Source organism: Cydia fagiglandana, chromosome Z (genome assembly GCF_963556715.1).
Source record: "Cydia fagiglandana chromosome Z, ilCydFagi1.1, whole genome shotgun sequence".
Lineage (NCBI taxonomy): Eukaryota > Metazoa > Arthropoda > Insecta > Lepidoptera > Tortricidae > Cydia > Cydia fagiglandana.
In genome coordinates this window covers 11,152,377-11,180,097 of record NC_085959.1, presented here as the reverse complement: position 1 = coordinate 11,180,097, position 27,721 = coordinate 11,152,377, and the positions used below count along the sequence as shown (strand labels likewise).

At 37.8% G+C, this 27,721-nt stretch overlaps 2 protein-coding genes and 1 long non-coding RNA gene across 5 annotated transcripts in view; 2 read left to right on the top strand and 1 right to left on the bottom strand.

The window, feature by feature from the left end:
- LOC134678304 (DENN domain-containing protein 1A-like) overlaps positions 1-9,044 on the top strand; it is a 30,991-nt gene extending 21,947 nt beyond the window's left edge. For 2 of the 3 annotated variants that reach the window (XM_063536799.1, XM_063536800.1), the window contains 3 exons: positions 5,177-5,375; positions 6,976-7,401; positions 8,445-9,044. In XM_063536799.1, coding sequence (XP_063392869.1) covers positions 5,177-5,375; positions 6,976-7,401; positions 8,445-8,693 — 874 coding nt within the window. In that variant the 3' untranslated portion in view covers positions 8,694-9,044. The remainder of the gene's footprint in view (positions 1-5,176; positions 5,376-6,975; positions 7,402-8,444) is intronic. The other variant, XM_063536801.1, reaches the window with a different exon arrangement.
- The window catches only part of LOC134678332 (uncharacterized), a 381,674-nt gene that overhangs the window by 135,169 nt on the left and 218,784 nt on the right, over positions 1-27,721 (top strand). The window lies entirely within an intron of this gene.
- LOC134678485 (uncharacterized) lies at positions 14,243-20,687 on the bottom strand. The gene is made up of 2 exons (XM_063537054.1): positions 20,551-20,687; positions 14,243-14,686 (listed from the first exon to the last, which is right to left on the bottom strand). Exons 1-2 carry the CDS (start codon positions 20,605-20,607, stop codon positions 14,444-14,446), a joined length of 300 nt encoding a protein of 99 aa, XP_063393124.1. The 5' UTR covers positions 20,608-20,687; the 3' UTR covers positions 14,243-14,443.

The following is a 27,721-nucleotide window of genomic DNA, read 5'->3' as shown; positions in this document are numbered from 1 at the left end:
GAAAAACTGTGATAAAGATATAAATACGTGACTTGTAAACAAGTGTGAAATAAAGAAGACAGTGACTAATCTCGGACTAACTTGTAACTAAAGTGTACAAAGTGAACCATAGCGATAGTAATCTGAGCATATAAACCGTTAAAGTGGCATTATAATTAAAGTGATAAAGGTTATAACCTAACATTTCAATAGAAATTTGCAGTCACGCCTACGCGCACGTTGATATAAGCGCCATCTAGCGGCGGATAGCAAAACGCCTGGTACACTGCAAAAGCTGTAGGCCTTCTAACGATCTACGCATATAATACCACTACTCGCCACTAGAGGCCGTTATTTTCAATAATTATTATCACAACACCAGCACAATAAGATGGAGGCTAAATTAGAAGAAATAATGAAGACGCTACACACACTACGAATTGACCTTGAATCTAGTATTAAATCAAATGCAGAGAGTGTGACCGAGAATATACAGAAGACAATAGATGAAAAATTTCTCTCTATACAAGAAAAATATGACAATTTAAAAGAACGAGTCGAGAATCAAGAGAATCGCCTATATTTTCTAGAAAAACAATCAAGGCAACGCAACCTAGTGTTCTTTGGCATCGAAGACGACGAAAAATCATACGAAGAACTAGAAATTAAAATTACTAACTTTATAAAACAACACTTTGCTCTAGAGCTAAGCTACAGCGACATACAATCAATCAGGCGAATAGGGAGGAGGTCTGACAAGAGTAGGCCCATAATAGTGACTTTCACAACACTTCACACAAAAATTCGAATATTAAAACAAAAGAAAAAATTAGCAGACTCACAATACTACATCAAGGAAGATTACCCAGAACAAATATTAAAAATCAGGAAGGAATTACAAGCTCAAGCACAAGCTGAGAGAGACAAAGGAAATAAAGTCGTAATTAAATATGATAAATTGGTTATATTACAAAATAACAACGGGACTAGAACAAACAACAAGAGGAACTTGTCACTATCTCCACAAAACCGCCCTTCATCACATAGGACAGTAGGGACTGAACAGATAAGCAAGAAAAATAAATTCATACCGGTTACTTCTCATGCCGACTGCCACAAGGAAAAACCTAAACATCGAGCTCCAGGCCCTTCGGAGGGAGTGATCAAACCAGGCATACTGAACTTTTTCAGTCCTGTAAATCCCACGCCTACGTCGTTACAGCAAGACTCGTCAGTCGAATAGCAACTAGCAACCCCTTCTCAAGCACAGAAACAAGCACCAAAAAAACAAACCATACAATATCTCCCACGCCGGCTGGTCACCGAGGGAGATTATGACCGAAACCCTCCAGAGAAAAACAATCATGACTACTCCACCAAACTCTACATCGTGACGTTCAACGTAAGGACGCTATCAACACATGAAAAATTAATGGAATTATGGGAAGCAGTGAAAAATATACACTTCGATGTTATGGGCATCTGCGAGGTCAGGCGACCTGGGTGCTCGATAGAAGAATACGAACAGTTTATACTCTGCACGATGGGTATTACCCCTGGGAAATACGGCGTCGGCTTTATCGTGAAAAAAAAGCATAAAAACAGTATAGATCGCTTTGTAGGGCTAAGTGAACGAATAGCTCTTCTAACTCTGAATATTGGCAACTTACAAATCGATATAATTCAAGTCTACGCTCCAACCACATCGGCAGACGACAACGAAATATCAATGTTCTATGACTCAATCAAAAAGGCGCTTACACTTGCAGGGAAGCACATAATCATAATCGGCGATTTTAATGCAAAAATTGGCCAACCTAAACCTGATGAGTATTTAGTAACAAAACGCCATGGTTACGGAACAAAAAACGACAGAGGAGAGACATTAATTCAATTCGCATACGAAAACAAGTTATCCATACTCAACACGTTCTTTAAAAAAAGAAACTGCCGACGATGGACCTGGCGATCACCAGATGGCGACACCAGAAACGAAATTGATTACATCCTATCCAATCAACCAAAATGGTTTCAAAACATCGAAGTTATTAACACAATGTACCCATCGGACCACAGACCAGTACGAGGCACGATAAATCTTCAACACAACAGAAAAAGTAGAGCCAACTACAACAAATTACCAAAAAGTATATTAAAAACCGAAAATGAAATCAAGGCATACACAGAAGCCATAGAATGTTTTAAGACAGACCTTCTGGACTACGACGCCAATACTACAGTACAAAGTTACCATGACAAGATTGCACACGCCATCATACGAAGTCTCGAAAAAGCGCAACAAGCTAGAAAAGATCATCCGGAAAACTCGACGATTACTGAAAACACAAAAAAACTAATGAAACGAAGACACGAGCTTCAAAACACTAAACCGAAATCATTATTAATGAAAAAAGAGCTGAGCGCACTTTATAAATTGATTAGCAAAAATATCAAAAACGATTACAAAAACCATAGACAAGAAGTATTCAAAAAACACCTCACCTTATCTGGAAGCTTAAAGAAAGCGTATAATGAACTAAGAACGCATAAAACTTGGATAGAAGGAATAAAAACATCAAATAAAATAACACACAAAAGAAACGACGTCTTAACTGTAGCAACAGACTTCTACAAGAGATTATATCAAGAAAAAAAGTCACCTGACAACTGTCTATTGGAACAAGAGGGAACATTAAATATCAGTAAAGTCAAAGCAATCGACGAAATCGAGGTGATACAGCAAATAAAGAAACTGAAATTAGAAAAAAGCCCAGGCCCAGACAAAATAAGCAATGAGGCATTAAAATACGCCGCTACATTTCTTGCCCACCCACTTGCACACCTCTTTAACCTAATACTTGACACAGCAGTAACACCAATTCAGTGGTCGGAATCCAATATTATTCTTTTATATAAAAAAGGCGACCCCAATGACATTGCAAACTACCGCCCTATTAGTTTACTGCCAAGTCTCTACAAACTTTTTTCATCGATTTTAGAAAAAAGAATAAGCAAAACTTTAGAAAAATGTCAACCAGTTGAACAGGCAGGCTTTAGAAGCGGATTCTCAACGATAGATCATGTGCACACAGTAGAGCTTCTAATTGAAAAATACCAGGAATTCCGGAGGCCGCTATATATTGCCTTCATAGATTATCAAAAAGCCTTTGATACCCTATCTCACTCGTCAATATGGGAGGCATTAAAAGAACAACAAGTAGAGCTCCAGTACATTGATATCTTAAAACAACTCTACAAACATACTACGAGTAGAGTCCAACTCGAAACAATCGGCCCACCAATACAAATTGAACGTGGCGTAAGGCAAGGCGATCCAATATCACCAAAGATATTCATTGCAGTGCTAGAGTCGATAATTAGCAAGCTGAATTGGTCTGGCCGTGGATTGCCTATAAACGGTAGCTACCTACATCACCTAAGATTCGCAGACGACATCGTCTTGCTTTCAGAACGCTTTTCAGACCTAAAACACATGATACTCACCCTGCAGGCTGCCAGTAGAGTGACAGGGCTAGAAATAAATTTCAGCAAATCAAAAATAATGACGAATAGTACACAACAACCAATGCATATTGAAGATACCGAAATGGAGTACGTTAATAACTATGTATACCTCGGAAAGCAAATCTCATTTGACATGAAAAATAGCGAACATGAAGTTGACAGGCGAATCAAGATCACGTGGAACAAATTCTGGAGCCAAAAAGAAATACTGAAGAGCACAATTCCTATTAAATTTAAAAAGAAAATCATGGACTCTTGTTTACTACCATCGCTCACGTACGCCGCGCAAACCTGGAAATTTACCAAAAATATTAAAAACAAAATAATTACATGCCAAAGAAGTATGGAAAGGAGTATGACAAATATTAGAAAAATCCAGAAAATCAAGCACAGTATTATCAGATCCAAAACTAACGTGATAGACGCGCTCAAATACGCAAAAAAACAAAAATGGAGATGGGCAGGACATGTCGCCAGGATGAAGTCCAATAGATGGGCAAAACAAGTAACGACATGGCCAGGACCACCAGGAAAGCGTAACAGCGGCAAACCATACACGCGATGGTCAGACGAGATAGTAAAAGTCGCAGGGACAAACTGGATACAAATAGCACAGGATAGATCCGACTGGCTTACTCTGGAGGAGGCCTTTACCTGAGAGGGGGTTCTTGCTTAATTCACCTAGTAAAAAAAAAACAAATAACAACATAAGTGACCAAACATTTAATAAAACTGACTATTAGAAAACATTTAATAAATTGTATTGTAAATTTAATTCACGTTTGACATTGTAATATGCAAGAAATAAAAGGCTTTTTTATTTTTTTTTATTATTTATTATTATACTATACTTAACAGCTAGAGTTAAGCTTAATTTATACTAAATTTGTATGGAAGCGCTTATGTGTGGGCTCGGTTGAGTAGGACTGAGAGGTAACATCATATATGACTTAACCTTTTGACTACCACGACTATTTTAGCAATTGAGTCGCTTAACCCTTTAGTCCGTATCGGCAGCATACTTGCTATCATACTTAAAACAAAAACGCATCTCTACTATAAGAATTACGGTTCGAAATCGAATGACTAGAAAGGAATGTCAAATGGTTAAAAGGTTAACTTCAAACTCGGGCAAAGAATAAATAATAGTACTAGGTCCAGAAGATTCACTCTCTAACAAAACGCGTCTGTTACGATTAGGACAAATATGACCGCTAGGTGGCGAAGCGCCACGCGCGGACCATGGCTAGTCACCAAAATTGGTGTGTATTGAATGTAATTGTAGACTTCCACCAAGAAAAGTCTGCAGCGGTCTTGATAACCCACGCAGTGAAAGTGTCATGTATACGTCATAATTTCATAGATGTTTGACGTTTAAAATAACACTTGCAGTGCGCGGGCTATCAAAATGTCTGCAGACTTTTCTTAGTCTAACTTTATCTACCTATTAACTTGTTGCGACGCGACAAAATCGCGGAGTGAACCACGCCTGACTCGGGTAAATCCATCTGTCAGATTATGCGATTTTGGTATTAGGAAAAGGTTAGGTTAGATTATTCGTCATTCGAATAAAGTTATATTAACTGAGAGGGTCGAATGGATTTACCGGAGTTTGAAATTAAGCGGCACAATTGTAAACTCTGATAAATATTGTTATTAACCTCATTGTCAGATTCTCATGCGGCTCCGTAACGCCAGTCTCCTCGAATTCCTCGGACTCGTCGCCGTCCCGCGAGCCGGCGCCGCGCGACCCCGCGCCGCAGCTGCCCCTAGACCTGCTCACGGAGATGGAGCACCTGTTCAAGAACAAGTCCCGCCGGGACAGCCTGCCGACCAGCCCGCACAACCAGCTGAGTCTAGCCGACAAATCCGTGAGTTAAATGAGTGATATGCGCTGAAACAAGTGAGTCCCTAGTGAATGCGTAACTTACTACTGTACGCATGCTGCGCCAGTATTAAGAGGATAGTGGACGATCGCTACCTCATAAAAACGTAATCCCCGTTTTCCTCTCTAGATATTGACATTACTATTGTATAGAAAAGCAAGTAATGCAAGCGTACCGTAGTCCGTAAGAGTACGAGTATGAATAGGCAAAATCGACGCATTCGCTAGACCTGAACGTTAACTTTTAAATCGTCATACTACCCAGTATTGTTTTTTTAATAAAAGGTTGGTATGCTTAGGGTAGAAAAATGATAAGAAACTTAATACAACGTACATTATCCAGTATGTGATAAATAGTTATTATATTATATCTGCATATGTAAGGTCGATTGCTTAGTTACTAGTGCTGTAAAGTTGATTTTATATTTATATCCTTAACGATCCTCACTATAGTTCGTTTTTTTAGCATTAGAAAGAACTCCGCAGAAGCAAGCCTGCAGTTTTTACCAGGCCCGTTAATTGTTAATAATTATTGAATTATCTTATGTAGCATGGTCAATACATATAATTTACTTTAAATCGTTACCGCTAAAAGTGCCAGATTTAGATAAAAAAAAACGGACTATACGCGATTATGTACTGGAATAATTTATTACTCTGAATTTGACATCTCCCTCGACGAAATACATTTTGCTACCTTGTCATTCAATATATTACATCATAAACGCTTGCGTTGTTTCATTGTTCAGAATCAAAAGAGTAGTACAATGTGTATTTGCATCTCACATTTTGCTTAGTGATAGAGTGAGACTCGATGAACATTGAGCCAAAAAATTTGACAGGAGCGACACAAAAATGTTCAAATTTCTATGTACTTTAGTAGAAACTTAGATGCTTGTTGTGTGCTTTCCTCATCGTGGCTTTTGTTACTGTGTATTGTTGTCTTGTAGTTTACAAATCGTATAAGCTTGCTGTGGCTAAGCAGGCATGAAAAAAGTGCATTTGTGATACACGTACGGTTTGTCCTCCAAAATACTATTATACATTTTTACTATACATATGCGTGTGTGTGTTTTTCTGTGCCTTATATCCCCATTTCTACACATTATAATATTATTTTTAACTGTTTTGGTAGAGATCCCAATTTTCTCGCTAAACTCATTATTAGTCATTCAGTTCTTTCCAAACTTCTCCGCACCTTCCATGAAAATATACTTATTCCGAAAAATATATTCATTTTCTACATCACATTACATTATGCAGTTTATAAGTTACAAAAGCCATGATTGCACTTTCACTGTTTCATTATTTTATTACTTAACGTCTTATCAAAATTGACCCCACAAGATTTACGCGCACAGACATGAGAAATTTATCTATTATCCTACTTTTCTTGTGGGACATTAATTTTGATTAGTCGTCAATTTTGTACTTATTTATATTTCAGTTACTCGGCTTGTTTCTATTTCATAGTCGCTTCCATACCCGCCTCCGTCACGTCACTTTGTATGCGATGCGTGTGATGCGGATGCGTGTCAGCACGGTCCTAGGGGCGCAGTGGCACATTATTCAATTTTATTTTGCAGAAAACACTGTCACCAAGTGTCCCACCCCGGTTACCGGATCGTCCCCAACTCCCCCTCCGTTACCCAATAATTTCCACGAGGAAGTTGATAGACCTGTCCGACGCGCCCGCGCCGCCTCCCCGCGCGCAGCACCACGCGAACCACTCGCATTTCGTCACTAACATCACAAAAAACAGTGACGCGAGCGATTTCCACACGAGCACTATTCAGTTTACGGAGGGCAAGGAGAAGGGCAAGCTGAAGCTGACGATGTCGACCACGCAGAGGAAGCTGTCGGACAGCTCGCCCGCGCCCCTGCCCGCGCCCAACGGCTTCAAGCCGCCGCCCGCGCACGCGCACGCGCACACGCCCGCTCAGGAACCAAATAGCTTACCGAGGCCCGTGGCCCGAAACCTACACATACCGAATAGAGGAAAAACTCAAGAGGTAATTGTGATATGCGCATTTATACTCATATCGATTCTATTCCTCGCCGTCAAACAGAAAGCGGTCGAGTTCTTGTCCTGAAATCGAGAGTGGAGCTTGTTTTGCACTAACACGGTTATTAAAAACTGAATAGATAAGAATAGTTTATTTATTAAAACATTAACTATAAACACTTATTATATTGTTAATTTTATTATGGATTAATATATTTATAACATATCCAAGGTCCTTCATTCCTCACTGTACTCGAGCTAGATACCAGTGATCCCTAGTTTGGGTCAGTCGAGAATGGGCAGTGGAACCGACTGCCCGACCCCCGATTGACCTGATCTGTTACGACCTGTTTAACATGCCGTGGCTGGCCGACAAATAGTATTTCAGGGTTCTCATGACGAACTATTGTAATCTGGGATATAACAAAAAGTGCCTAGACGAGAAACTTACTACAATGTCGCAAAGGACATCGTTCTCTTACTTAGCAAAAGGTAAATATTAAATCATTTGTTAGCAAATTAAATTATTTTAAAGCGGTACTTGACTCGTTACTGATAATTAATAATTATGTATGCTACAAGTTGTAGACAATACTTATAAAGAATAACAATATGTATTGCTGAACTAATCCTGGTTTATTTAATTGATTTGTAAAAAGCAGAAATAATTATTTATTCTAATTATAGTGCCGGTATTTATTTCACCGCTCCTTAGCTGCGTTATGAAGTGAACATTTGATGCATAGGCCGTTGCGTTGATAGTACGCGTGGTTTGCCCAACTGTGAAAGATGACACGTCACTGGGATCTGTCTTATCTGTCCTATATGTCGCCTTGTAAATAATTAACACACTTATGTCATGCCTTCCTAGTGCACGCAATTGCATGCCACTAAATACGTAGTTATAGTATCTAGTTTGTGTATTTACTTAAAAATAATTAGATCTGTTTGTAGCGTTAGTGAATAAGACTAAATTATAGATGCTGATTTAATAATGATAATGATGTACGAACGCGTATAGTGAAGACTAATTAAATTTTTCTTTTACAGTCGTGTGAGTCCACTGATCTCATAAAACTGGATGATTCGCCGACGAATCTAGAAGATTTCGATCCTCTCAAGTGCCGTGATAAAAATGATAAAGTGGAGACGAACAAAGCGACGGACAGTGCTCTCTTGCACGAGTACGGGCTGGACTTTAGCCAGTTCGGGTTCGGGCTGCTGGAGGCGCCCGCGCCGGGCTCCAGCGCGGAGGCCCCGCCCTCCGCCGTGCCCAAGGGCTGGACTACCTTCAACTGAGTGATTCGCTATACTTTCCTGTATATTTTGGTGTATATATAGTCCCGAGCTAATTTAATTATTTATTTATTGCTACGACTACTTATTGTAGCCACGGAGTTTGAGCAACATACTCATTCTTTAGATCGATATTGATGTACATAATGTGACATATCAATGAAATGTAAAATATTGTGTTGTTAACACGTCTTAGGTAAAGTTTTCTGTATATGTGTCGTAGGTTAATGTAATGTAATGTAATGTCATATGTATATTCAGATAGATCAATTCTTTGTATGTGCAGAATAGTCAATATTTTTTCAAAGATCTTCCATGTTGTTATTGTTTCGGTTTTAACATTTTATACCAATACTGTATGTAAATTCCCGTGATATTTTTAAACGAGACACTCGGCCTTTGTAAATATTCGGAAGGAATCGATTAGAATGATATATTATTTCTAAACCATTGTTCGGCGATTTCAACAAAATACTTTCGTTCAAAAACTAATAGATCTAAATAAATTAAGGATAAATCTGTATGAATAAATAACATAATTTCAGTGTGATTCGAGATCTTACAGGTTTAATTATTGCTTTTTCGGCTTGTTTGACTCAATTATCGGCTTGTTTGACTCAATTATCGGCTTGTTTGACTCAATTATTTCGTATTTGTATAAGATACTGATGAGTGTAAAAGTTTTCGAAAGTTGGTACACAATTTGAGATGGCATAATATCACAATTAGCACTGCTGTTGCTAAATTAAAAAAAAATTAACACCAGAATAAACAAGTTTTTGGACGACAGTATTCGCCTCATATTCAGCTAATAAGTAGGTAGTTATAATAAAATTGTACTGGCGTTCTATAGCACAACGTGTTAGGAGCTGTTACGAGTATATTGTCTTCGCGCCAGGGACATGTATGTCTATGATATTGCTGTTGATTAAAAAAAACGCATTATTCTAACAGTTTAACAGTTTAGTAACCGTGTTATATATTTAAACAACAAATTCTACCGGAGGCTTTTCTATTCGCCAGACATCAATATCGTTGCTTTATGTCCATGCCGCGTAGGTAACAACAACGTCTTTGAAGAAAACAACTGAATTCCTCATATTCTAAAATGTAGTCAGTCAGTAAACAATTCTTTTCCCTATTTTTTTAGAGTATATCTGTAATTTATAGACGATTATGTTGTCAAAAAGTACAATTAGCCTTTTAATGATAAGGTAATGCAGTAATTTGTTCTTTGACCAGCAATAACCTGGAATTAATTTATGAAATCGTCTTTTCATAAGGTGCTTTTACAATGATGATTTACGCTTTTGAGCCTAAAAATGTTGATTACTTAATAGATCAAGGCCATACAAAATGCAGGCATTTAGTGCAATATAAATAAATATCTCTATATTTATATATATAATACCCAGCGGCGGGATCGATCGAGTACACACTTGTTATTTTTGTCGTGCGACAGGCATTGCTTTCGCCTGTGAAAATATATTCTTCTCGTACGTAATTGTTTTATCCAATTTACGTGACATTAAATAAACCATTTACGTGACATTAAGTAATCTTTACGCTCTTTTTAGGTGTCACAAAATTAAGCACAAATATTATTTTCGTAATGATACCGTACCGCACCGACGGCGAGATTAGTTCTTAATCCTGACATTTATAATATGTTTTCATTTCTTTTCTAATGTTTTTAGTATTGATATAAAAGTTATCTGGCTTGAGGCGTTATCTCAAAGCTATAATATGGCCATACATACAATACAATGGCTCTGTGTCATTTAGCACAATATTATTAACCCATAGAAATCAAGTCTATAGACGTCGGGTCGTCAAAGTTTCAAGGTCGTTTCGTCGACGTAATTTTTTTTAATGATCGAATGCCAATGAAAATCCTGCCTAAATGATATTGCCCAGGTTCCTTTGCACTAGATGCTCGGCGTTCCATAATGCAATCGCTAGACCATTGGAGTACTCATTATAACTCATGTCCAATAGAATGGAACGCAGTCGTTTAAAAATGTTTTGTGATCTACATATTATATTATTTTATTACAAACTTGTTGAAAAGCATAATTTGTTTAATTTTTATCTCCTTTTTAACGTATCGCCTTTTGCCTAATCGGAACAATAAGCTAGAGTAGACCAAAAAGTATGCAGCGGATTTGACAGCCCACGTAGTGTACATAAGTGTTATTTACACGTCATAATTTCATAGAAGTTTGACGTTTAAAATAACACGCGCAATGCGTGGGATATCAAATCCGCTGCAGACTTTTCTAGGTCTGACTAACTCTGCACAAAAATCAAATTCCTAAAAAATATGACTTTTTTGGTGCAACTCGCACACAGTCACTGAAGTCCGTTTTTAAACATTTAAACACCACTGCTACTGTACGTGTATACAGGGTGATTCAGGAGACGTGAGCAGGACTAACACAGCGCATTTCGTAAATTATAAGCAACTGTTTCGTATCAGTATTAGTGAGGATAACGTTAATTTTTTAATCGTGTTGAAAAAAAAAAGTTATTCATTTATTTACGGCATGCATGGTCACCCTACAATTAGAATACTAATCTACTGATATTCTGTCTCCGGTCTGGTTACTTTTGAAAACTCGTATCTCACTCAAGTTGACAGTTTATTTTCTTCGTAATCATAATGCTGTCATTACGGTTAAAGAGGTTTTATGTTTTAATTAGGTCTTGTAGGGTGACCATGATTGTAGAGAATTAAATTTGCTCTCGCCAAAAAGTTAAAAAATAGGAAAAAGTGTGGTTGTTTCACCTAAATACGACGGTGATCGATCAATTATCAGTTACTGAGTGTGCAGGATTAGTCCTGCTCACGTCTCATGAATCACCCTGTATGTCGGCGGCCGATAGTAAGATTAGGCAGATCGTAATGTTCCTGTGTAATGTTTTGACGATAGTAACGTTAATCCAATACGAGTATATAAGTAGGATAGGTTCGTTAGGTTGCTTCAGAAGCCCGAAGGGCAAGCTGTCCAGAAATAGGAGCCCCGCCTAGCGGGGCTCCGTCGACTCCGGGAACGGGTCAAAGATTTTCACGTTTCACGATATGCCTAGGAATTTTATGATATGACTGATCTTACGATCGGCCGCCGACATATACAACGCGCTATCGTTAACCTTACTTTAAGCCTTTATAAGGCAGAGGGAATATATTTCCCACCTGATTTTGAACTTTATTTTAAAGTGATAGAGTTCAATTTTGCATAATTCCTGACACCCTTATGCCTTATAAAGGGTTAACGCATGAAGGTTAAAATTCGATTGTCAATGTGCGCCGTCTTTGGCGGTCAAAAGGTAAAAATTGAAATATTTGTCAAACATGTTTTTCTGAACACGATTTTCAACCATCAATGAAAGTCTGGATTCGACTGCCAAATACTCAGAGTAACAAATAGCCTTGAGTATAATGAACGAAAAAAGCTGGTTTTGACGCTGATAAATGATTGGGTAATCGATATTTGTTACTCACAATATTCTCGTTCATCGGACCTTTAATGGCGTTATAATAACAAGCTGCTCCCATCCCATCCCACATAAAGCCTACTGAATGAATAGGTTTTAATTTTCATAAGGTTTTGAACACATTTTTATGAACTAAATTTTACAAATACATCCAACAGGGTTTTATAAACTTACATCACTTCCGAAACGTTACAAAAGGCAAAGGACACCATGGGCCTAGCCAAGATGGCAATCGTGCATCGACAAGCGTCATCTTGGCTAGGCGTAGTGTGTTTATTAACGTTAATATTATATTATCACGTTTTTTCGCACTTTATAGCCGCGCATTTATTCTAATGGAGTCTTGAGGAAGATTTAGTTGTACAGGGTGTTACTGACCATCGGGCTTTAAATCCAGGGCTCGATTCTACTCGCTAAATTGAGCTACTTTTATTATGGCACCAACCCCGAAATCCCGAAATTTCTTTTTACTTTTTCATACATTTTGGCTGATCAGATGTCGACGTTTTCTATGGAAAAGCCAAAAAAAATTCCCCGATTTTAGGGTTGGTCCCATAGTAAAAGTAGCTCAGTTTAGCGAGTAAAATCAAGCCCTGGAATTAAAGCCCCATGATCAGACACATACTGTATAATTTGTAAACCCGTGCAAAGGCGGGGTGGGTCGCTAGTTTACCCATATGGTTCAACTGTAATGTTGGCAAGAATAAGGCATTTTAAGCACCTTTAAATAAGTTCATAAGTGAATGTATGTACTTGCATATGGCACTGGTCCCACCGCGAGCTAGTAAGCTATGAGCTATCGGCTATATTAAACACGACTCGCCCAGCGGTGAGCTATAAATATCGCCGTGTCTCTTTTATTTACACGGGAGTGCTTATCTTTTGTTCGTGTTTATAGCCGATAGCTCATAGCTTACTAGCTCGCGGTGGGACCAGTGCCTATATTCAGCTCCTTAGATACAGCTATACGTATACCTAACTCATTGTCATTAAACTTATTGGAACACGGGACTTATAAGTATAGGTACCTGCCGGATCCTGTACTAAGTGGGAAGACAAAGACGCACACGTAAGCATTTCGATGTAGGTATAACGTCCATTTAGAACGCGAACGGCATTCGTAGCCTCACGGGCCCTCTTAGGGTTCGGTGAAAAACGACTGCCATACATAACGAGATGAAAAGCCATTGACTTACTGAACCCCGCATCTCTCCCAAACCACCCTTGCGATAGCAGTCTTGTTCACTCAATATTAGAGTTCATATTTAGAAAGAACGCTGCTGAGATATAACACTTTGATACAACGATAAGGCATTGACAGTTTCCATTGTAACAGTGGTAATGTGACAGTAAAACACATTTTGGGTTATTCTCAACATAATTATATTTAACAATATCTTAAAAATAGAGTTAAGTAGGTGTACATTTGATTAAGGAAAGCAGTACAGTAGTTGTTGACTACGTCTGTCTATTCTAGGCTGTCTCAGCCATTTCGCCACACAGTCTGCTACAGACGTGACTAAGCGAGCCGGGTGGTGTCTTCAACAATCAGGTTACAGATAATTTTGAATATAATACCTGGCACGCTTAGGTACGCATTTACACAACCTCCACCTTACCTTAGATCTTTTAGGGGTTTGCACATAATTATAAGTATCAATTTAATTATTTATTAGAACAATAAGATACAATTTCAGGTGGACAAAGCTAGGTAGGGTACATTTAGTTTGACTGTGTAGTAGTCGAGTTTCAGTCTCACTAATATATAGGTACCTACTTAATATATAGGACTTACGCTACGTCTTACGTAGGCGAACAACGCGCGAACGCGGCGCGGCGCGGCGCGGCGAAATCAATCCTTTGATGCCCATAGAAGTGTCCTACGTAAGCGATCTCGTTGCGAACGCGGTGCGGCGCGATTTGCACGCGAATGTCAGGCGGCGCGGCGCCGCCGTTCGCGCGTTGTTCGCCTACGTAAGACGTAGCGTTAGCAATATGCTTATTTCGTAACACAATTTTGGGATATATACAAAAATCAAAAAAAAAATACAAATACTGTATGCTAATTTAGTCGAACACAGCTACCGATACCGTTTTATTCGTATTACATCTAATAACACGAGAAAAAACGATCTACGAATACAACATTTTTTAGCTTGTTTTAATCTACAGATAAGATTTCCTAGATATGAAGGTATTTATCGCTGTTAAGGTACTTACTTGCTGACTTGGGTTAAACTTAGAATTTAAATAGATTAGATTTTGGGGTTCGACATCCGCCGCTGAACGATGTTATTCACGAGAAATGGCGGCAAAGGTGGATGGCCGCTCGGTTTCTCATCCTGGTACTTGCCTAGACCCAGGACGGGCCAGGCTCTGTTCTCGACAGCGGAGGTGCCCTCCGTTCGCTGTCGCATCCTCGTGGCCTTTGATAGCAAGTCCGCGTTCAGCATGTTTTCGAGGTATCGGAGCTTGTGTGGCAGGACTATTTTGCATTCCTGTAACGATATGAAAAATATTGGAAAGGCTCTCCTTATAACGTAGGTATAAAAAGTCAATAAAAGTGCGAACCCATCACTTCCAAACTCATTCTATCTAGAAATATTTTGTTTGCATACCTACTCAATGTCAATAGAACAGCAAAGGATCGTTTGAAGTCAGGAGGCGAGTCGTGGCGGCATGTATAAACTGTTATCAATTGATTCGTAAAGTAACATACCTATACATATCGCGGCGTAGCACGGTCGCGTTTTTATCCCTTGTCACCATATCTGTCACGTTCTAACAAGTATGTAAGTGCGAAAGGGACGCGTATAGTGATAGTCGATAAAAATGGAACCGTGCTGCGCCCGCTGGGCCCGTTATTACTGGTATAATTAAAAAACAAAATATCTCATTCCTTTCACAATATATCTTTGATAGTATTTAGGTAAGCATTGATCACTTAGCTAAATTAAGTGCACAAATAGACATCCCTAAACAACCGAAGTACCAAAATTGAATACCATTTTAAGTATTTGTATGAAAAATATGTCTATTCGGTATCGTCAGCACTAGAAGTTGCACGTATAAGTAGGTACCTTATTTTGTTAATTTTTACCGGACTGCGGAAGGTTTACCTATTGATTTGAACAGTCTTCTACGTTGTTAATATTGTAAACCTTATTGCAAAGACATAAGGTACAACGATGATCAGTTAGGAGTGTTGCTGTTAGTATATACGTGTTTGAAACAGCCACAATTTACATATTAGGTGGGTGGTTATAGGGTGTAATTAAAATCTCATGTTTCGCACTTGTTCGGTTAACAAAATTATTTAATTAGATTTTGCTACCTATGCAATTAAAGTGTGTTCCTTTTGTATTGGAAATAGGTTGCTTGACACTGAAAGTGTTAATGAAATTTTATGACAGCCATATTTCTCTCGGTCAATGTCATATTTTATTTAAGGCAAGAGCCCTTTACTGGGCAGCGGCCCGTGTCCACCCATACGACCGAAATAGGATTACCTATTCTATTTTAAAAACCCAATGTCCCGTCACTTAAAGCCCGATCTATATATCACTGGGTGGAAATACACGGAAAATATTTTCCTTTATGATTAAACTAGTCGTAGGAAGCTGGGTAGCGAATGTCGTGGACGAAAATGATGAAAACGGTCCAGAGATTCAGGTCTCGGCTGTTTTCGGTGCATAACTAATCGATCGGCTAGCTAGAACAAAATTGTGACGTTTTCAATCAAAAGGTACCACATTGTCGGGTTGGCGATAAGGTTGATTACAAATTAAAGATATATGGAAATAGCGCTTTATTGAGAACTTTTGGTTGAGAATGGCACATCAGAGTTTACGCTTTTCTTTTAAGCATAAATCTAACTAAATACCTACACATTGTAATCATATTATTTTGGATAAAATCTTTGTAGCCTCGCATGATTTACTAATTCATTGCCAACAGATGTTTTACACAACGTTTTCAGCTTCAGAGGCGTAACTAGGGGGGGGGTTGGAGGGGGCACGTGCTCCGGGCGCCGTCCAAGGGGGGGGGGGGGGGCGCCAAAATGGGCAAAAGACTACCTCTCCGCCTTGCCAAAGGCCCAGCAGGAAAACTTTTGTCAGTCGTATTTACCACCACTGTGAAGTGTGAAATGCGGATGGTAATCTGGCCCACAGCTCAAAAGAGAAAGCCGATCTTTTAGGTACTCTTTTTGCCTCGAACTCTACCTTGAAAGACGACGGTAGCGCTCTACCGCCCACCATCCCGCAGTGCGAATACCCTATGCCAGATACTTCTATCAAGCAGAGGGATATTCGGTGGGAGTTGCTACTGCTGCATATCTGTGACATGTTGTCTATCGGACGACAGTAGGTACTGGGGATTCCTATACAGGCTGGTTAAAAATAACTACATTCCCGTTGCCAGGGAGGTTTTGGGATTATACTGAGCAACTTTTACTACGGGACCAACCCCGAAATCGCAAAAAAAAGTTTACCCTCTCATAGATGAAATTTGGGGTGTGATATTTCGGCCGTTCCGTGGGAATCTACCGAATCCTATGTACACCAGAGCAAGTGACGCCGCAACAGAAAACTGCGTCACGAAAATGAGTTTTTTAGTATTTAAGATTTTTATTGGATATTGGATATATATTGTATGTATTGGAGGTCCAAGGGGGAGGCCTATGTTCAGCAGTGGACGTCTTAAGGCTGAGATGATGATGATATATATAATAGTTTGTAAGGTATGTATCTATGGGCCTTAGTAGCCTGAAAATAAATGATTTGATTTGATAGAAAATATAAAATGTATGAACCAGCCAATTTTTTTTTCGCGATTTAGGGATGGTCCCATAGTAAAAGTTGCTCATTATAATCCCAAAACCTCCCTGGTAACGGGAATGCAGTTATTTTTTAGACACCCTGTATACAGGTTGTTCTCTACCGCTCTTAGGTAATTACAATGAAACTGTTGTCTGAAGAATTGTTCTGGTCTAAGATCCCATGATCCCGTTTGAATGGACGACCTTCACCAATCTGTCTGACGGATGAAACTATGAAAATATGAAAGAAAATATGTTCCAAAACATAAATAAATAGGGTTGCCTAAAGAAATATGGTCAAGGCAATTTTTAACAAATTTTTGAAAAAAATTTTTGTTAAAGTGAATAATTTAGGAAATAATCGCATCGAAAGAAACAAAATGTACGTGAGGGTTTTTTTTTTCGTGGCAACCCTATGATGTGGGATGTTGTTAGAAAGGTCTTTCAAAATGAATAGGGGTTCTAAAAGAACATTTTTTGATAAAGTGGATATTTTCGGAAGTAATCGCTTTGAAAGAAACAAAATGCGAGTGACAATTTTTTTATCGATTCAACCTTATAGTGTGGGATATCGTTGGATAGGCCTTTCAAAATACATAGGGGTCTTTAAATAACATTTCTTGATAAAGTGAATCATTTCGGAAATAATCGTTTAGAAAGAAAATAAAAAGGTTTTTCCTTCTAACTTTTGAACCATCTGTTCAAAAAATATGAAAAAGATCATGAAAATAGTGCTTATAAAAGTAAATCAAATAAAATTAAAACAAACTTGATCAGTTAAGCCGTTTATGAGTTATCGCTAAAAGTCTTCCCTTCAAATTTTAATCAAAAGCCTGGTAACCCTTATTTGTGACCGGATTTTCGCAGGCAACCCTATACCATTGTATTTGCAATAAAATTACCATTTTTTTGATGTATAATTCAAGCGTCAGACAGATGAGTGCAATTATCGATATAAAATCATCTCTTTAAACACGGCAACCACATAATAGTGACCGGAAAAAGATAGGCAACCTAGTTGATTTATATTGTACAAGTTGTATACTTTCCATTGAACCTTATTTCGTTCGTCAGACAAATCGGTGAAATTTGCCGAAAAAATTTTTTTTTTCAAAAATTTATTCAAAATAGCTATGACCATATTTCTTTAGGCAACCCTATTTATTTATGTTCTGGGACATATTTTCTTTCATATTTTCATAGTTTCATCCGTCAGACAAATTGGTGAAGGTCGGCTATATGGGGTATCTCCTACTATTCGACATGCTGCCTTGTTGCCAACGATGACGGATTGCCGTCACTGCACTGCTCGCCGTAGGAAGAGTGTTTATCCTCAGACCCTAGAACCTAAATGGTCGCGCACTGTGCGGTTTAACAGGAATTCCTTTCACAGCGGGCGGGCGGAAATTCGTCGAAAAAAGGGAGCTCATTCCACAATAAGTTGAATAAGTTCCCTTTTCTCGAGAGGCTACAGTATGGAGATCTCCAAAAACGAAGTGCATAAGTTTTAAAATGGTCGGCAACGCGCATGAAACACTTGGAGTGTAGACGTCCATATGATGCGGTGACCGCTTACCATCAGGTGGGTCGTAAAACTTGTTACCCACCGATGTACTAAAAAAATACATATACACTTTATTTATCTAAATTAAAAGTAACCTTTTATAAGTAAAACAGTAACCCTTTTGTAGTTCATTTTGTTTGTGTGTGGGGGGGGGGGGGCGCAAATTTGGTGCTTGCCCCGAGTGCCATATCCTCTAGCTACGCCACTGTTCAGCTTGTAATAGGTATGTATGTTGTAATAACATAAATATTCTTTTCCCGTGGGGAGCATAAAGAAGTGTTGAAAGAACCTATAAATAAGAATTACGACAAACATTTTGTTAGGTACCTACCTACCACACAAATGTTACATGTTACGCATTATGGAAACGCAAAAACTTTATGTATTTCCAAATTTTCCGTTTCTAACTGTGCCTATATTAGTAGGTAATAAATAATGTTATTTCTATGCAAATATATAGGTAGGGTTATGCCTATGAATACATACTAATATGTATTACTAATCTACAGTAACAGTTAGTAGATGACATATCTACACCATAAATGGGACCTGGGAATTATTTTTGACACAAAACTCACGTTCGTTCCTCACATCGATGCAATAGTAAAAAAAGCTTCATGTATGTTAGGATTTGTCATAAGAAACGGAAAGGTATTTCGTAAGATACAAACCAAAAAACTTCTCTATTATAGTCTAGTACGCAGTCACTTAGAGTATGGTAGTATCGTCTGGCGACCACATTATGCAACTCATTGTCTTCGGATTGAAAGATTGCAAAAAATATTTATGTGGCACTTGTCTCGATCGGTAGGTCTTGCGAATAGATCTTTCTCTTATAAGGATAGGTTAAAACATTTTAAAATGTTATCACTTGAGAACCGTAGAGATCTACTGGATTTAAAATTTCTCACTAAGCTTTTAAGAAATAACATAGATTGTCCACAACTTTTGAGTAGCTTTCGATTCTCAGTGCCTAGAAGAACACCGCGTTTTGCTATCAAACCACTGTCTCGCCCTAAGCGCCGAACTGTGTTAGGGTCAAACTCCCCGGTACCACGCCTGAGCAATTTAATCAATAAATATAGCAACAGATTCGATATTCACTTTGACTCTCTGACCAAAATTAGAAATTTATTCACTAGTAATTAATATATTTAGTTTTAATTCCATATTTATCTAGTTTATTCACTTAACCAGTTGACATCATGGTTGCGCTTTGCTCCTTATTCTACAATAATAAGGTGTTTAAATGTGCCGGCTCTGTTGTTGACTTTGCTTTTTTTAATTACTTGCATGTGGTGTTTACCAGTAATTAGTTATACATTCAGCATGTTGTCATTGTTTGTATAGATGTAAGCTTCAATGTAATAACTGTTGGTGAACCTATAAATAAATAAATAAATAAATAAATAAATTACACGTATATCTCATTAACCCTTTATAATGCAGAGGAAATATATTTCCCACCTGATTTTGAACTTTATTTCAAAGTGATAGAGTTCAATTTTGCATAATTCCTGACACCCTTAACCCTTATAAAGGGTTAAGTTATTATTTAATAATTAATTTTATTGAGATCGTATAAATTTAAATTGTCTCTCTAGTTCCTACTTAATAGGCCAACCAGCAGCGGCTATTAGGTATAATTACGTCAATGGTGTGCTTTCCTGCCCGTCATGCGCACGGGTCTTCGCAAATAAAATCGGCTACGCGAGCCACATGCGAGCACACGAACGTATACAACAACGGAGCTGAAACAGTCGCCGTGGTCGAAACCGGCCGGGAGAGTATATAATAGGCCAACATTTTGATTTAACTATGTGATTTCCAATTCTTATACCGGAGGACCTAAGATTAATGGAATAGACCTACATTCCTCCGAATAAGTAAGACCGAAGTGTTCACGGCCCTAAACATACACTCTTCCATGAAATCACCAGTATCTACTGCCCTGGCAGTTTTATTACAGTTTTACTTACAATTAACGCGGAGCCGAGCACGACGGCAAGAAGCAGGGCGACTTTACTATGCGCCATAACGTCTGGTGAGTGATTGCAGTTCCGGCTCTCACGTCGTAACTTCTCGTAACGTTGCCCTTGCTGTCAATGCTTGCGCCAGCGCACGACTCGAGGTCTTCGCAGAACCAGTGTAACGTGATCCGTCTAATCTTTGTTTATATGTATATCACAGCTTTCCTGAACATATTTGTGACGATGTAATTCAAAATAGCTAGAAGGCCGGTGGCTATATACAGTCTGTCAGTGTACCTACTAATTGCTTCTAAATTAGGGCTTAGGTATTATGTGATGATTGTAATATGGCAAAGACGCCGGTCGAATATTCGCCAAGTTTTACTATGCTTATTGTGTTGTCTTCATGCTGTTGCATAAACTCTACATAAAGTGTAACATCTGCATACTGACATTGCACAATCTGACAATAAATGATTACTTAGTTAACACAACGCTAATGAAACAAGAAGGGTAATGGTAAGGGTTATGCTCTTACTGTAGATGTTTCTAGGCAGCCGCCTAAAGCGCAAATGAGTTATATGGTGGAAATATATGCTGTCATCGAGAGAAGTCTCGGTAGCTTAGTTGGCAGAACGGTGGGCTAAGGATCCAGATTCACGAGTTTGAGTCTCGCCTTTCTAAGCATTGTGGTATCATTTGCAGACGTCTCTGCTTATCTAATACAAAATACGATAAAAATATAATAAAACGCTGTAAAACTTTTACCGACTAGGTACAGTTTGTAGTTTGTGCCGTGTGTTCTACCAAAGCATCGAAACTATTACTCAGCACATTTTGATAAATGATGTACTTATCAATGGATTCGTTATTATGACGTGGGTGACATACTCATACATTTTGTAAAATAAATATTGTAGTTAGCAAGCCACAATATTTGTAAGTTTTATTTGTCATTGTGTAAATAATTACTCGTAAACCACTTTGAATCCGGTAAGCCTGAGTGATATACTCGCCCGGGATTGTAACAGTTCTGTTATGTAACAAAGAAACAAAAAATGTAAGCATAATGTTTGTAAAACCAGCGCTTGTTTAACAAACGCCGCAACAACTAGCGCTTGTGCTATAAATCATGTTTTGTTTGCAGTTCAACGTGAAATACATTTTAGATTCATAAGTTTATTTTTTTAGTTTTCCATTATAAGTTCCGTATACCGCACGAACCACCGTTAACACATTCGCTGCCAAGAACACGTACGTGTGTTCATTTTGTACTGGAAACTGGGCGCCCGGCACCGAAAGTGTTAACGGCCTGCACGGACCAGTAGCTTAGCGTCCATAAGCTATGCTGTCCACTAATCATAAGGGGTTGTCTGTCTTTGTGTAAATAAAGTTTTTACCAAAATGTTAAAACCAAATGTTATTCTGTTTAATAAAGTCGTTGCCTATAAGGCTCTAAATATATATATGTCTTGTAATTATATGAAAATAAATATATTATAGATGCTTTATTATTATAAAATCATTACGTAGATAATTAAGGAAATTACCAACAAATTATATTATGTCAAATTGAGACGAAGGATGAGGGCTCCCAATCATTAAAAATTTCGGTAACATAATTATTGTGGAAGTTGCGGACCAGTCTTAAGTGGCTGGGTAGACCTGCGATCCATAATATAATAATGTATGTCACAAAATACGGGTCTGTACTAACCTAACCCTTAACCCGTCTTTAACCTTTCCGCTGCCATAACAATGAAGTAATAAAGTATCATCAACGCCAAGCTACAATTGCTCGTAAACAAACCTGTACAAAGTTTTTAAAGAGTTTCTCCGTATAGTTGTTGCTCAACATAATAATTTTGTTTGGTTTCAGTATATTGCAAGAAATAGTTGCATTACATAGTAATAAAATATTTTGTTACTAGTTGACAAAATAATTACGATTTGCAAAATATATGTCTTATACCATCCAACAGGTCGGTTTGTAACAACTAAATCGTTTTTAGGATGTTAATCAAACTTTATTTCTTTATTACTTAAGTTTGACTTTGTTATTTTTTGAATTAGGTAGGTGCTCAATCAGTTTGGCTAATTCTTTTTTTAAGGGAAAGCAAAAATAAGCACATGAACTTATAAAAATGTGCCCGTATTGACAAAAAAGAAATAGCAGGCGAGTAAGTAACAGGCAAAACGAAAGTAAAACCCACGCATCAAAAATATTGTGCACACATGGCGACAATTTATTCCAACATGCTGGAAATTGCTGGAAATTTATGCACGACATCAAATAATATGTTTACTCGTCCTTTGTCCAAATTGTTTCGGTACAGTCACCTGCAATAATATGTTACTCTTCGAAGACCGAATAAAATTGTGCCACGCTCTTATGGCTCTACACAATGTCCTTATCTTAATGATCGATCCCTTCAACTTTAGTGTAACCGTAAATTTGGCTCTTTCCTCTTAAAATTTAGTGAAAGTAGGTCCATAATGGCGATGACAATGCAATATGTTAACATGGTGCTGATCAGGTGATCCAATCTAGACGGATAGCCAAAGGAACTAAGTCCTTAATGGAAAATCACAAACACATTGAATTTTCGTTTAGACTCTTTAGGGCTGATTTAGTGCCAGTTGCACCAACCACATTTGACAGACTGATCATCGTCAGCCGGCGCGCCCCGCGCCTTTACTATGAAACTTTCCATACATAAAAATTTAGCGAACTCTTTAACGTTCGTAACAGTTTGGTGCAACCGACCCTTACACGTAGTTGGAGCGTGAACTCGCATGCGATTTTACTTACATTGCGGACTGTTGGTTCCGTCCAATTCAACCGACTGATCAAAACCCGCCATTATTAAAACTCTTAATACGAGTTCTGGCATCATCTAAATGAGCCCTTAGAGAAGATATTCACTCAAGTACTTGATAGCAAAGAACAGGAAAACGGTCAGTCAGCAATCAAAGTGTGTATCAAAATATATTTTGTGACAGTAATTTAAATATTATTTATTATCATGGCTCCAACGGCAAAAATAAATAAATAAATAACTACAACTTATAAAACTAAGTCCTCCGCCGCGTCTGTCTGTTTATATGTTCCCAATAAACACAAAAACTACTAAACGGATTTTCATGCGGCATCAGTAGAGTGATTCTTGAGGAAGGTTTAGGTGTATAATTTGTTAACCCGAGCGAAGCCACGTAATACATTGATCTTAGATTTTCCTGTTAATTAAAAACAACGATTAGGTATTCCATTATGACGATAAGCGGCGATAAAGGTTTTTAAGGATAATTAAGGACCTTAAACCTAACTACAGCACTATTAGGGCCCGTCTAAAATATTCCAAAAAATCAAGTTTTAATACATTATTTTCAATGAAGTGAACTAGTTACATTTCTGCAGATCTCCCGTGCAGGCTTTGTGTATTAATTAATAAAGTGTACATACCTGCTTGATATTAAATTAAATATCTGCTTTGTCGTTGACTTACATAATTAATTAAATTAATTACTACCGATGTGCCTATGTTCTCCTACTTTTATTGTATTTTACCTTATAGTTACCTGCTCCTTACCATATAGTTACCTGTCAAAATACTGTTTATAATTAAGTAAATAAACAACTTTTATTAGGTATACAGTGCATAGAAAGATTTATATAATAAGTTGATATTAAAACTAACAAAAATAAATTAAACTAAGAACTATACAAAATAATTTAGTTGTTACCTACATATATATTTATGAGTAAATCTATATATATAAATGCAAGTGTCCTGACTGACTGATTCATCAACGCAGAGCCGAAACTACAAAAGCCAGAAAGTTGAAATTTGCACACCAGATTACATTTATAAAGTGTACAAGAGATAAGAAGCAATTTTGAGAAATTCAACCCCTAAGGGGGTTAAAAAGGGGATGAAAGTTTGTATGGGGTTAAAGTCTTTTTTTAAGCTAGGAATTTGAAACTTCGTAAAAAGATATATTATTAAAATACAAGAAAATAAATTTCAGCGTTTTTGAAAATTCATCCCCTAAGGTGGTGAAAAAGGGGTTGAAAGTTTGTATGGATATCAAAAAAAATTTCGAGAGGTGGAGTTGAATCTTTGTATTTAGAGATATTATTAGAAAACAGGAAAAGTGATTTCAGCGTTTTGTAAAATTCATCCCCTAACAGGGTTAAAAAGGGGGTGAAAATTTTAATCCATTACAAATACTTTGAAACTTCTTAGAAAAGCATAATAGCCGATTACAAAAAAAAGTGATTGCAATGTTTTTGGAAATTCAACCCCTAAGGGGGTTTAAAAGGGGATGAAAATTCGTCTTCGGGTGCAAATTTTATTTTAAGCTAGGAACTTGAAACTTTGTAAAAAAGTATCAAATTCAAATACAAGAAAACTAATTTCAGCGTTTTAGAAAATTCATCCCCCAAGGTGGTGAAAAAGGGGTTGAAAGTGTGTATGTATATCAAAAAAAATTTCGAGTGGTGGAGTTGAATCTTTGTATTTAGGGATATTATTAGAAGACAGGAAAAGTAATACTTCATGCTTTAAAATGTCTATCACGAAAGGATAGGTTATCAGGGATTACCCACATAAGTACCTATTCCGTTTTCCCATAAATTATATGGTCGACTTGCTGGTTCGATTGAACTGCCGGACGATGAAGTTGTTTTCCTATCGGGGTATTGGGCTTATTCCGTAAATGGGATGATTTCGTAATTCTATTCAAACAATTTCTTGGTGCTTACATCGGTATTGTTCTTTGATTAAAGGATGGCTCACTTTACACCGGACCGGAGCTTCCGGCCCTTACTTTTCTATGACATGACTGGCGATCACGTGATGCTTTCCATTGAAAACGATGGGCCGGAAGCTCCGGCTCGGACACGGCCCGGTCAAACGTGAGTCATCCTTTACCCAAATGCTGATGCCCATTACTACAATTGAAGAAATGAGAAATACAATAAATATTCGAGAATGGATTTTTACTGAACCTACTCTAACAAAGAGGCCGGTCATAATGACGACCGTTCTGGGATAGTGGGTAGTGACCCTGCCTGTGAAGCCGATGGTCCTGGGTTCGAATCCCGGTAAGGGCATTTATTTGTGTAACACCAAAATTAAATTTGTTCCTAAGTCATGGTTGTTTCCTATGTATTTATATATATGTATTTTATTTATCTATATGTATAAGTATATATTGTATGTATATCGTCGCCTAGCGCTTGTAGTACAAGCTTAACTTAGTTCGGGGCTAGGTTGATCTGTGTAAGATGTCCCCTAATATTTACTTATTTTTATAATGACAACTTTTGTCGGTGATGTGACGTGTATAGCAGTTACCTGCTTTTGTAACTCAACCCACATAAACATAGAATTATACCTATACTTAAAGTTAAATTATCAAATGAAATCATGTCGAAAATCAGCAACTTTTAGCTTTATTAGTAGGTAGTAAATAATTCTTAAAAATATAATAGGTATGTCCCCCTATTTTGAATAAGTATGTAAATGAAACCTCCAAATGCAGTCTAATTTTTCAATTTCACTAAAGTTACGCATGGAAAGTTCATTACTTTAAATACTGGAAAAGAATAAGCAATTAAAAAATCCTTTATCGGTTTTTCCCCGGTCTCTTCAATTACGTAAAATTTTCATTGGAGAGTCGACCTCCTGACCGCTACCGGTCCGTCGCTGTCAGTTACGTAATGGGCCCGCCGTTTGCCCGGTGCTGAGGGCCTACCGCGAACCACGTTCGACGTATTACCTCCCTGTCGCACTTGTAAATTCGTACATAAGTGTGACATCCGGAGGCAACACGTCGAACGTGGTTCGAGGTAGGCTCTCTGATTCGACTAAAGACTCCCCGGGGCACGACCGGGTGCGTACAAACTGAAATTAATTTTACTGCATATAACAATATAGGCATAAGGTGCTCGACATGCTAATGCCCAATAGATGACACCTTGCTGTCACCTCTATTGACAATGACTTAAGTTTCAAGATGACACGTGCTGTGACCGCGTCGAGCATCAGTACGTTTACCATAGTTGCAGAAATATAAGAGGCTATTAAGATTACTTACATTTACTTACTTACATAGACTTTCAATTGAAATTTCAATTGATTGATTGATTGATTGCGAGATCATAACTAGTTTTGCGAACTCTAACGGAGTTGATAAGGGTTCGTATAAGGTCAATGTGGCTAATTCCGTACGTCATAGAGGCTATTCCGTTCACGAGCGTTTTTCTCGAACAACGAACAACATTGATAATTCGTCGACAAAGCAGCGATTGTTTTTAGTTTCAACAATCAAAAGCAAATGGTTTTTCCTACGATTGAAATTCAAAGATAAATACTCTGGTAGACGGAATAGTTAGCCACATTGGCCTTAGGTAATATTTTTACGCCACGTTGAGGCCGACCCGTTTGGTGGTAACTTGATCCTTGCGTACTTTTTTCTTGAAGAACGTTATACTGTGTGTAGGAAGAAAAACACAGATTGGCTGACAATTATTATTCTGAAACCGCACTGTGTGCGACCAAGCGTACTGTAGCTATTGACAACATCAATACTAGTAGCTGAAGTAGGTATATACCGACCAAAAATTAAATATCTACATAGGCTACTTATACGTCTACAAGTTCGTGCGAAATCTGACCATAATTTATGGTTAGAGCTTTTTATCGGTCAAACATCTATCTACGAAGTTTAACCCCAAAATGTTGAATATTAGGGTGCTTATAAAACTTCTATAAAGCTTAGGTATTTATTGGTCGACGCTGTAAAATTGGGATATTTATAACTTACTTCGCTTGACGAGCTCAGGCTGGCGGGTAAGTAATTTCAATTTACAACTCGCGATATCTTTGTCAGAGAAATAGTTCATTTCATTTCGATTTTGTAAGGCAGTGATTCTGATTACGGAGAGACAATATGGCTTTTTTCTACTCGTCGACTGTAAATCTTGAATTAAGATTTCGTATACCAAACTGCATTTGGGTACTTTTATTGTATGGGCTTCCAACTCAACTACAGCTATATTCCTTCCAACTTAACTATATTCATTTATTCTATACCAAAAAATTATTAAATGTATCTAAAAAGTGTTAACTACCTATTGAAAAAGTAGGGCGTTCACCCCTAATCCATTGGAACA